The sequence below is a fragment of the Nasonia vitripennis genome, chromosome 4 (assembly GCF_009193385.2).
Source record: "Nasonia vitripennis strain AsymCx chromosome 4, Nvit_psr_1.1, whole genome shotgun sequence".
In the NCBI taxonomy this organism is placed as follows: Eukaryota; Metazoa; Arthropoda; class Insecta; order Hymenoptera; family Pteromalidae; genus Nasonia; species Nasonia vitripennis.
In genome coordinates, this window is record NC_045760.1 from 28,798,682 (window position 1) to 28,811,340 (window position 12,659).

General features: G+C 43.9%; 1 protein-coding gene across 1 annotated transcript; it reads left to right on the plus strand.

The window, feature by feature from the left end:
- The first annotated feature begins 10,004 nt into the window (after window positions 1–10,004).
- Window positions 10,005–11,287, plus strand: LOC100123690 (nucleosome assembly protein 1-like 1-A). Its single transcript, XM_001607331.4, has one exon. The coding sequence runs from the start codon at window positions 10,254–10,256 to the stop codon at window positions 11,220–11,222; it is 969 nt and encodes a 322-aa protein (XP_001607381.1). The 5' UTR covers window positions 10,005–10,253; the 3' UTR covers window positions 11,223–11,287.
- The last annotated feature ends 1,372 nt before the right edge of the window (window positions 11,288–12,659 follow it).

A 12,659-nucleotide genomic window follows, 5' to 3' on the forward strand; every position in this document is an offset into this window, starting at 1 on the left:
AGTTGCCCTGGCCATCACGCGGCTTGTTATCCCAAAGTTTGATGGGCACCACTGCCGTATGTGTGTGTGTGAACCGCGTGGACGTACAATCAGCTGTGTGTGTGTGGGTATGGGTCTGGTGTGTTTGAAGAAGCCAAGTCATCATTGCGCCGCCGGCGACTAACAATGCGGTCCTCTGAGGCGCGCAAGAGTTTCCGTTTTCGCCTACGTCTAGCTCTCTATGTACGTGTGTGTGAGTCTGGACTTTCGTGTGTGCGCTACCAAACTAATCTCGAGGCTTTGCCAGCGGGAGAGCTTGCAGCTACTGGACTTATGACGGCCTTTGATTGCGCTATTTTTTTGCAGCGTTGATAATTGCTGGTCAGAGAGTCGTGTCCGGCAATTGTGGTCGTGAGCTGAGCTTGTTGGGCAGGAGTTTTGGCTTCTGGCGTAGTTTTGGGAGGAATGGTTATGATATAATCCATCACCATATTATATGATCCATATTCACGCAAAGAGTGTTTCCACATAGCTCTCGAAAACTTGTTTATATTATCGGACGAATGAATTAACATCGACACGGCGATCGTCGTTGCAATGTTTACAGAAACAATCGCTGCTATCCATATACGCGAGAGCAGCGAACCTAACACATTCGGCATACGCGGTGCCAACTAACGAAAATAATTTTTCACTCCCTCTCTCGCAATAATAAATAATCTATATAGACCTATACGGTCGAGCTCAGAGAGAATCGTAAACTTTTTTCCGCCGCGAAAAAAAGGTATCCTAGCCGAATCAAGCGGTCATCTCAGACGCTATACGCTGCATCCTCCCTAAGGGGAAAAAGCTACCCTCTGAACCTTATACATTTTTTTTCAAACACAATCGCAGGGGTGGGCCGTTCGCGCCTTCGATCCAGCGCGTAGGCGTTTATACGTACCTCTGAATAAGCAGAATATACACACTATACGCGCGAGCGCAATGTCTTCGTATAAATGGCAGATCCGTCGGAGTATAGGGTAGAGTGTAAAAAAGCAGCGCGGAATGCAGTCTATAAAAATAAAAGAGTGATCCGCTGTGCCGTGCGTGCGTGAGCGGGGGGATAAAAGGGGCGCGCGAGGGCTTCGTTTTTCAATCGAAATTGAATTCTAGGGACGTATATAGCGTCAGAGTCTTCTATCTCTCCCCGAGAGCCGGGCGTGGGTGTGTTTACGTACTGTTTTAGCCAGCGTTTTTGCGAGCGCGAGGCAATATTTTCCGTGTCGCCTTTCCACGCGCGAGGATTCCGAATTTATTGGATTTTTCATGTCGGCGACCTATAGTAATAATTGCGATTTTCACTTCTTTCCATATGCGCGACTTGTGGGAACGATCCATCGCGTTTTGCTTTTTTATTTCTCAACCCTCGTAAATATCACGAGTCATCCATCGAGCTACTCAGACATTGATGTATCGCGCTCGGCGCATATACGCGTAGTATTTGCAAGTTCACTTAATTATGAAGTATATCGTCCGCGCGAAGAATAAGACCGATAGCTCGTATTATACCGACGCTTATTTAGCATTTACGGCATTATCACAGCCGCGAGACCCGCGATGTATTTATAAGCTTCTTTAATTCATCCCAACTGCATCGAATAACAACTGGATCCGTTAGCATATCAGAGAGAGGCATCGCGTACTCGCATAACCGAAACGAGATGGATATTAGCATAATGCGCTGCTGCAGTCGAGCGACGCTGCAGCCACGCTCCATATGTGCCTATACAAATTCATAACACACATAATATGACATTGCACCCCGTGAGCTACACTGCCAGCATCGTTGCCTCCCGCGCGTATCTATTATAACAAATGTATGTGTTATACAGCGATGTCTGCATTTTCAACGACGTACGTACGGCCTGTATTCATCGCATCAGGAAATTAACAGGTCTATTCGCCGTGTAATCAACGAGAAATCAAAAGCAGCTCTCGAGTCTTCATTTCCTCGTCGATGAGGCTATAGAGCGTTGAAACTCTACTCCGGCTGATGCTGAGCTTTCGTTTGTTCTCTCTTCCCCGAGACAACGCTCGAAGTGGCCCTTTCACGTGCAATCGTTCGCTGATGTACTTAAACGTATGATTCGACGGATATCAGTGTGTCTGTGGGCCGAACGCGCGAACGGATAATTAGAAAGTTTCCTACATATAGCAGTAGTGAGCTGTGCTCGAGAGGAGCTTGCAGCTTCTCTCTCTCCGATTTGCTTGAGCGATCGCGTTAAAATTTCGTTTTTACCCCCCGAGAATGTTTGTTTATGTAGGTCGCGTAGCTTTTGTTAGCTAATATTACATAGTCGAATATATATTACTCGACGAAAGAACCGCGCGTGAAAGTTCATTGATTGCAATTTTAAACTTTTAATAAGCTCGAGTGCCCCCGCGCCGTATAATAATAATAATAATAATGATGATGATGATGTACTTAATTCGCGAGAACCGCGGCGGCTATTTATAAAAAGCCGGAAAACGCGGGGCGAGGAGCTTAATAGAGGCGCGAGCGCGCGGAAATTAAATTACGCGGAAAGCTAACCGGGCAACATCAGAATTCGCGTTTCTTTTTTCAGACCTCGGCTTCGTTATCGCTCGACGAGACAGAGTTTTTAGTGTATAGGTATACGTCGATTAGGTAAACATCCCTGTGTAACAACAACACACATGTATCCATATAAGTGTAGAGTATAGTCCCATTAGAAGAAAAATTTTGCTCGCCCTATCTCACGCGCTCTGCCCATAAATCAGCATAATGCGCACTTATCGCGCGAGAAATAAAACACAGACAACCGAATAATAAATTCGCGCGCGCGGGGAAAAACAGTCCTTCTATGCGCGCGAACGGATAGATATATATACGCACATACAAGCTCGCGGCACGACAAAATCCAATCTGTGCGCTATGTGTACACGTTGGGTGGAAAAAAGCTCTTATATGCTATATAAGAGCTGCGCTGAGGAATATATATATATATATATATATATATATATATATATATATAAAGAAAAGAAATCCTTGCGGCATTACGCGAATCGGAAATATTTTGGCTCTTTGCTACGATAAGCCACTCGATTGCCCGAGTCGCACGCGCCTTTTATATCTGCTTGACAAATTTACGCGATATATGACACATGGTGTGTATGTACACACACGCGGTATAATACAAGGGACGTCGGATATACTCTAGATCGTAGATTGGCCTATATATAAGAGATAGGTGCAGTTGTGTTTTTTTTCGCACTATTTACTCGGGGCAATTAGGGTGAAAGCCGAGGGGGGAGAAAAGTCCGCGATAAATACTAGGGGCCGATTTGCGCATATTTTTCCTTTTTTCGTTTGTGAGAAAGGAAATTAGCCAACAAAGTTACGGATCGATCGATCACGTCTGAATTCGTCAGTGCGTAATATTAGTTATACGAGAAATTTCCAGTTGTTAAATTGATGCATCGCCCGATCAGCAGCCAATATTCGAAGAAAAAACCGCTGCCAATTCATTGACACGTAGCTTCCTCCAACGAAATTTATTGTTCCAATAAATAAAATATTGTTTTAAAATACAGTATGTGAATACTATTTTAAATATTTCAAAGCTTAATTATTTTGCTGCAGGAGCAATTTTCTTATAGCAAAAGATATATAATAATCAGAAAAATCCGATCAAAATCTCTCATAATCGCGAAAAAGAAGAGTTTGATGAAAGGATAACTCTGTAAAAATAAAGTTATCGTATTAAGATAATAAGATTGTAAACTAAAAAAACTTACGCATAATTTTACTATAAAAAAAGAAATATATATTGTGCCGTATAATTCTACTCTCAAAACATGTTGCATAGGGACAATTCATAGGGAGGGACTTTAACGACATGCAACCCCTATAAGAGGAAGAAAACGTTTTGAGAAAAATCACTTTTTACATTTTAGCTCTTTACTTGAGAACCGCTCGACGAAAAATCGTTTAAAATTTTAGCAGCAAATAGCTTTTTTTATGGTGAAGCATTTGACTGCAGTGTTTTAGAGATATAAGGGATCAAAAAAATTTCAAAAAAAAAAAAATTGAAACCTTGATATCTTAAGAACCATAGGGGTTTGAAAGCTGCGCAATGAACTTAGCCAAGACACATAAAATATCTACTTTTTTCCAAAATCTCAAGTGCAATAAAGCCTTTTTACTTCCGTAATCGAGGCACAAAAAAACTCATTTTTTCCAGTTTTCGATTTTTTACTGAAAAAATAAGTAGTCAAATAAATAGAAATTTTAATGGGATATAGTTTGACACGCGATCCATCGACATGACACATTTTTTCGTGAGTTTATGATGTTTAGTTTCAGAGATATGAATTTAAAAAAAAATCACCTTTTTCATTTTATCTGCCGAACAAAGCGGTCGATCCCGAGGACCAAGCGGGGAAAAGTAGGTAATTTTATTCTCTTTCAAATGCATATAAGCTGAATTGTTTGTAACGATGGGATGATTGAAAAAAACGCAAAATAGTGTTTTTCAAAAATAAAAAATTGGCCATAAAAAAATTGTTGTTTGTTTTTCCCGAATTCAGAATCCAAAAATATACATGCATGTCAAATTTTAATGATATTGACGTAGTAGTTCCAGAAATATTGCGGTATACATACACACACATTTACACACACACGCACACACCATACGGACATTTTCTAAAAACACGTGATTTGAACTTCTAACACACCTAATAGTATTTTCTAGAAGTTTTAACGAAACTGAAAATTTTACTATTACAAAGTTTCCTCTAGGAGGAAGCAAAAATTTAATATAGGTGTTTTTCACGCTTGAGCCGGTGCATTATATATAGGCGAGTTGTGATTAATTAAACTTGCGATGTAGGTTAGCGTGATATCGAGTTTCTAGTCTCTATATTATGTATTCACCCCCAACCAAAATGCATAATATATAATCACCCAATTTAACGGGTAACATCGAAAAAAAAACACCTGGTCGCGACATATACCCTCGTAATATAATCCAGTCAAGTCGGCGATGCGAAGCTTCAAAGACTCTCGGCTATACACATTGTGTAACAGGATTAAAGTCCTCCTTCAGTGCAGCAGCAGCGACCAACGCGAGAAACTTCCTCGAGCTCTAGCGCGTGTGTAATCAACGTCTCGCTAACTTCAACGGCTTTATACGTAGAGCCATTCTTGAGAGACGTAGTCTATACTGGCTGTCGTGAAACATCATCTCGCGAGGCGTTAATGGTTGGGCCTCGTTACTTTATGTCGTACACATACACTGGGCTCCTGTGGAGATCGAGATAACTCGATGTTTTGATTAGGCCAGGCTCGTTCGAATGATATTTACTTCGCGGACGTTATTAAAATTGCACCGGCCGAACCTGTGGTTTTTAATTTAATGAACTCGTCGTGGTCGCATCGCGGTGAGTATTGCGAATTCCTGTCTAGTGTACATCTAGTTTTTCCACCTACTCGATGGATATCTTTCTTGGCGTTTAATTGGGGGAGATGGGGATGGGTGTACGGTACCGGTTAATCAGCCGCGCACTTTTTCCGACCGCGGCCGCAGTTCCTCGGTAATGATTCTTTGAAAAAGTTTCAACGCCCGCATGAAAATTATGGTAAATTTGATTTTGCCCCTCGATGTTTTACAATGTACGCTAACCGGAGTTTATTTTCAGTGCGTGTTCGGAATGTTATGTTATACGAAGTTATAGTACTGAATTATATTATCACCTCGAGTTTTGACGTTTTGCAAACGTTTCTAAAACGTTTACTTGACAGCGAAATAACGTTTTTCAAACGAGTTGTAGAAAAGTTGTACGAACGTTGTGAATACGGGGTTACGTCCGCTCATTGTTTGAAAAAAATGACGTTTTGCAAACGTATTGAAAACGTGTATTAGCGTTTGCATAACGTTGTTTAAAACGTTAGAAAAGTATTCATTAAAACTGGTAATTGAAATGATTTAAAAAAGATTTAGGCTGAAACTGGTTGCCGAAATTGGAAGTACGATCTGTCCAGCATTTTCAATGTTTAACAAACGTTTTAAAAACGTAATTTAAACGTAATTATAACGTTTTATTATTTGAATAAAATATGCAAACGAGGTGGACTTAACCACGTGATCGCAACGTTCTTGCAACGTTTCCATCCAATCTTTATGAAAAACGTTATTTCGTTGTCAATTAAACGTTTTTACAACGTTTTGTGCTATATTACTTTTTAATAACGCCAAACCACATCTCCGTAATCACTCCCTATATACTCTCAACAAATTCATCAACCCTGTGCACACAGCATCCCCCTCCAGATAAATTCAAAAACATCCAATAAAAAAAGTATCAAGCACGTACTTAACCAACATCGCGCGCTCGCGGCAGATAAAAGCGAATCGCAGAAATACACAGCGCCGCGAGAGAGTTCGCGGGGTGGCTCCATATAATACCTAACCGTCTCGCTCTCTCTCTCTCTCTCTCTCTCTCTCTCTCTCTCTCTCTCTCTCTCTCTCTCACTCCCGCAAACGATCGGCCGCGATAAAGCGGTAAACGGCCGCCCGAGGCACTAAAACGCCGCCAGCGCCGTCGCGCGTCTTCATTAAAGTCGGCTGTTAACTCAGCGAAATCCCGGAATAAATGTTTATCATCGAGGAACGACGAGCGCGCGCGCGCGTTCGCGCACGAGTAATGAGATATAGTAGGCGCTGGGCTACCGGTTATGTGCATCGAGCTTCTCCGTTTTTTTACCCTTTGCGGCCGCTCTCGGTTTTTTCTTACAACACATACAGGTATATAACGCACACGTAGTCGCGTGCGTGCGAGCATTGCGTATTCATGGGGCTGCGGCAGGTAGAGCTGCAGGTGGAGTAGAAGGACGATGCTCCTGAAATTCTTATGCGAGACTGAGTGCGCCAGGGCAAAAAGTCGTCGAGCTTTTTTTTTTGTTTTTTTTTCACGTGACGGTGTGAAAGTCGGTATACGAGTGTATGCGTGACGCTGTAATTTTTTATGGATAGAGGTGTATACAGCGTATACCGCCGATGCATTGTGTGAACTATCTGTGCGTCGTGTGCGAGGATTTTGATATCTGCCGCGTGTAAATCATTATAATTATATGTATATGCGCGGCCGCGTTAATTAAAGCAATTAAAGTGATTTATCTCGCCGTCCGCGCGCGTATCCGAAACTCCGTGGAATTATATATGAAGAGATTATTGAAAAAAGTACGACGCGATGATTGATTTCGCGCAAAAGTTTTTTTCTCAACCAAGTTTGTACGGGACACCGTACCCATAAATATCGAGGGCATAACATAACGAACAGCAGGAAATACTTTCAATGTATTCCCTTATCTCTCCCGAGGGGTGTACGTATAGTGGGGGAAACGTTTTTTTTTTCAAACGGCCGTAACACCGCTCGCAGACTCCGATACATCGTCCTCAGCCCCCCCCCCCCGGGCATACGGATATATTTCTCTCTGATTTTTCGACTACCTCCGCGCAATTGAAAGAACAAAGCGCGTTCGCGCGTGATTATCGCTCGTTTCTCGGAAAGTAGCTACACAAGATCTTTGCTCCTATCTCTAAGCATCGGCGAACTCGTCGCGCGGAAAAACGCAATAAATTTGTACTTTGCCCCGTGTAAAACAGAGCCTTTCATTCGCTTCAAAGCGAGAAAGAGAGATACGCGTCCTCGCACTTCGAGTGTTTCTACTGCTACTGGAGAAGAAGAAAAGTGGGCTATATCGAGAAGGTGTATACAGTCGGTAGAAAACAAACGACAGTTGAATGAAGCGGAGTGTCATGTCCTCCGGGGACTCTTCTCTCTCTCTCTCTCTCTCCAAGTGCTCCCCGCAGGCTATACGGCCGCCGCTGTCCATCCGTTTTTATTCTGAAAAAAAGCAGCTCTTCCTTTGAAGCCGTGCTCGCCTTGCTCTTTAGAATACGCCATCGAAGCGAGCAAAAAAGGGAAGCAGCTTGCTCTTTTCTTTCGCCTCTGTACACCGCCCCGGATGAAATCGAGAGCAGCAATTTTCTCCTTTTTGAAAGAGAGAGAGAGAGCGAGAGAGAGAGAGAGAGAGAGAGAGAGAGAGAGAGAGAGAGAGAGAGCGGTGATGCTCGTTATAACACGGTTACACTGCCCGCAGACGATCAAATCCAATTATTTCACCAGCCGCATGCATATGGATGCGCACGAGAGAGAGAGAGAGAGAGAGGGAGAGAGAGAGTGCGTTCTTGGGTTAAACGACTTTCGAGATTCATTTTGAGAAGCTTTTACGTATCAATTTACGACTGCGGATTGAAAATCCTCACGGCGTGTATAATCACGCCGAGAGTATATCATACTCGAAAGCATCGCCGTCATCCCGCACTGAAACACACGGCCGACCTTCGTCCAGTTCGTATGTCAATACCAGAGAGAGAGAGAGCCCCTCCTCCGGCCAATAACTATTACATCCTCCCCCCCCCCATGTATCTCCATCAGGACTAAATCCGCTGCGTCAGTTCCAATCGCGCCGTTAAATCCATCCGCGGAAACTGTCGAACGTTTTCTTCCCGTAAAATCCCTCTGCATACAGCGGCGCGTCTAAGCCCATCTCGCGACTATATATAGGAGTGGGAGCAAAGCAACCGATCGCGTTATATGTATTATGGAGCCAAGTGTCGATATATATTGGCTTTGTGCGTCTGTATGGGAGATGGAGTGAGCCCGGAATGCCTACTGTCCAATCGAACCGCCGATTTAGAGAGATGGCCCTTGGCGACGTGTGAAGCTGTATAGGTGTATCCTATATGTGGGTGGGGGGTGTATCTGAAGCGCCGCTGAATCAAGGACGTCGAGCGATCGGAAACGTGGAAATTAACCCCCCACTACTGGCTGACGTGTGCGCGAGATGACGAGAAGTGTCGTTGTGTGCAACGGGATAGGATTGTGCGGAGATTAGTGGGCTATTTTTGGGAACAAAAAGCTCGAGAAATTATGAGCGGAGGAGAAGATCAGCTGGCGCAGTAGGTCGAAAATTACTAGAATGGGGGGGGGGACTCGCTTAATGATCCGACATGTGTCTCTGGTGGCATCAGGCCTCGGCCAGTGTGTCTGCCGGAACTGGGTTGACTGGATCAATTATGGAGAGTATCGAGCCTGGGAGGGTTATCTCGAGACAGGTCATCGGGGAGACGAGCTGCCGGTGCTACTGCAGCAGCAGCTATAGTGACTTCTGAGCCCATAGCATCGCCGCCGCAATGATGGTCAGCGGTTGAAAGGCTGTCTACTGGCGCTAATGAGATCTGATGAAAAATCGAGGACTATACGCGATAGACAGAGAGGACGAATTAACTAACGAGACGCGGGAGTAGCTCTGGGATTAACGCGAATTATGCATCGCGAGGATTGAGGTCGATTTTTTTTTCGGCTATATGCATCGCCGGAGATTCGATCCAGGGAGGATTATTAGCCGAAAATGAGACTGCGATCTCTTTCTTTTCGGCTGAAAAATTTATGCGCGTTATAACTTGCTCCTGGGATTTTTTGTGCCGGATTCACTAATTGGATAAACTCTCTCGCATAATTGGGGATACTTGATTGAGCCGCAGAAGCTTCCAAAGGCTGGTAATCGCTCAGATAAGGATCCGAACGCGGCCGTTAAATTTGCATGACGAGAACATCAAAGAGCCATTCGTCCGAATTAAAATACTCCAAGGTTACTCGACCTCTGTGTGTCCACAGGCTGGGGCCTGGGCGAGTGTGCGCGTATACCTATTCGCACTTCCAAGTCCCGGCAGAGGGCGCTGAAACAAACCTCAAAGTTATACCTTAGTCACGTAGTTCTTTAAGTAAAGTATATCTGTATATATTTATGGTAAAAAATATATATATATATAGGTATGAAGATTGTTTAATTGATCTGATATCATGATGTTTATGGAATAACTCTAATTAGGTATTGTCTTGTCGCCATACCGCTATGCGCATGCGCGGGTAATCTATACCGACTATGTGTATTTTCTGCGAGAGGAAGCGAACGCTATACTCGGAGCGTCTGCGGCAATTCTAGCTTCTAGTGCAAGTTAGTTAACAAGCGAACGTCGCCAATGTAAACATCACACGGTAAACAGAGCATATCGTGCACACTTGATCCTCGCGACGCAACAGACATATACCTGCCTATTAGAAGCGACGCGATACCTTAGTGCACGGGTGTGGAAAATTTTCAAACAATACAAGTTTACATCAATTTTCAGTGATATAAAATGGACGGGTTCCACGATCACCTCTTGCTCTATGATGTCGAAACACCTAAGAAATCATACATATACAAAGAATTTAAGAAAGTTTACAAAGCGCTACCTCAAACATTGCAACGAAGACTCGCATTACTGCAGAAAATTACGCACAGACAGTTTCGCCTCGATGCCAAGTTTCAGATAAGATTGTATATGCTTGAAGCCGAGTATCATAATCACTGCGCGATTTATCATCAACGAAGAAACGAAATCATCTCTGATATCTACGAGCCGACGGATGAGGATTGTACCTTCGAGGGCAACGATGAAGAGAAAGCTAAAGATAAGGAAAGCGAGGACGTAATTGTTACATTCAAAGGCATTCCTGGTTTCTGGATGAAGGTATTTCTGAATTGTCCCTTTTTGGAAGGTATAACTAAAAAGTGCGACGAACCAATTCTGCTACACCTGTACGACATCAGAATTACATACTTGGCGAACGATAGCGTTGGTTTCGTGCTGGAATTCTACTTTTCTCCGAACGATTACTTTTCCAATTCAGTTCTGACCAAGAAGTATTACATGAAGTCTGTACTCACGAGACAGGATCTCAGCAAGTACGAAGGACTAGAAATTCATAAGTCCGAAGGTTGTTTGATAGACTGGAAGCCGGGCAAGGATGTGACAACGAAAACGGTCGTCGAGGAACAGACAGACAGCAATGGACTTGCCAGGACTAAGACAGTTCCAAATAAATCGTTCTTCAATTTTTTCTGTCCACCAGTTGTGGAAAAGGAAGAAACAATAGACAACAAGAAAAGAATCTTGCTAGACGCGGATTTCGAAATCGGCTATCGCTTCAAGGACGATATAGTTCCCAAAGCCGTCTTATTCTTCACAGGCTATTATTTGAAAGCCAACGAGCGATCATTGGAGGATGGGCATCCGAGAATTCATAAACCGCAATGTAAGGCGATGAACATGTATACGATTTAATTTATCCGTAGTGATTCGCTTATTTCGAATACTTCGTACAAAATACACAGACTTTACTGCATAAACTTTGTCTTCTCTCCATTCATTTAACGACACTACTGCCCACCCTTTCGTACACGCATTCGCAGAATAATAAATAATAAAATAAATCTCAACTTCGCAGCCCGAGTGGCAGAAAGAGAGAGAAATAAAACGGACTCGGAAGCAAGAAAACCGTCGCGAAATGCAAATTGCTTAAAAGAATTCCTATAAAAGGCTCCTCTCCCTCTCCATAATAACTCCGGCAAATAGTACACGTCTCGTTCTATCTACTTCTCTCTCTCTCTTTTCTCCTGGTGAAATCCAATTTTTCAGGCTTCCCGTGAAAAGGCTCTCGCGCGCAGCAGCCCACGAATATACATATATCTTTACGAGGAGCGTTTGAAAAGGTCGTTTATTAATCAAATAAATGTGAGACGCGCCGAGATCGAGATGTGAAGCCAGCCTGCAGAGCGAGCGCGGCGTCGCTATGGTTTAATTCGAAGCAGCTCTCGCGCTGCCCAATTTAAGGATTCTTGCATATTTATACACGCACGAGGCACACGGTTCTAAGTAAATAGCCGCGCGGCACTCATTTGTCATAGGCGGTACCCATGAATATGCTAAGCGGGGCACAGTAGAGTCTAGAGAACCGCAGCCGCCGCTGATTACACGTTATTATCTTACCGATCATGAATTTGCGTAATTAGGCGATTTCGACGCGAGAGGGCCTGGACGAGAAGCACAGCAGCGCCGATAATGAGCGGCACGTTGCGGCCTCTGTATAGGCACACTTATCACTTTCTCTTTCGGTGCAGTAATAGAGGTTACATTGTACACCTATACTGCTTGTAGATCTAATCGATTTTTTCGTTCGTTGGAAAAATCCCTCGCACGTGCGCAATTCAAGCGCGTCATCGAGAGCACGCCCGCAGCATCAGCATATCAGAAAAGTCCTCTTGGCGCAAAAAAATTCATCCCGAAAAACTACGCTCTCAACGGGGGCAAACAAACGCAGTATAGCGCCCGGGCACACTGTAAATAACGACGGGCGCGGCAATACACAGCAGCCGCACTGAACGCGAGCCTATAAGGCTGAATAAATCTCTATTTCCCGCGCGCGGCCTTTTCCATCTTCCTCGTCACTTTTCTCCGCGTGCGTGAATGGAGCTTTTTGCGCGGCTAGTTCTATCTCTGGCCAGAGCTGCGCAAACAGTCGATGAAGAATTATAAGCTTCCGAATGGATATATCGCGCTCTTCCTTTTTCTTCGAGCCACACACGCGTTCGGGGGTATATCTCGTGTTTGCTTTCCAAACTCGCGACGATATCTGGGAGAGCCTCATCTCGCCCGGCTGATGCGCGGCTTCTTTTGCTCTCTTTTCTCTCCTCTCTCTCTCTCTCTTCTCGGCTATAAATT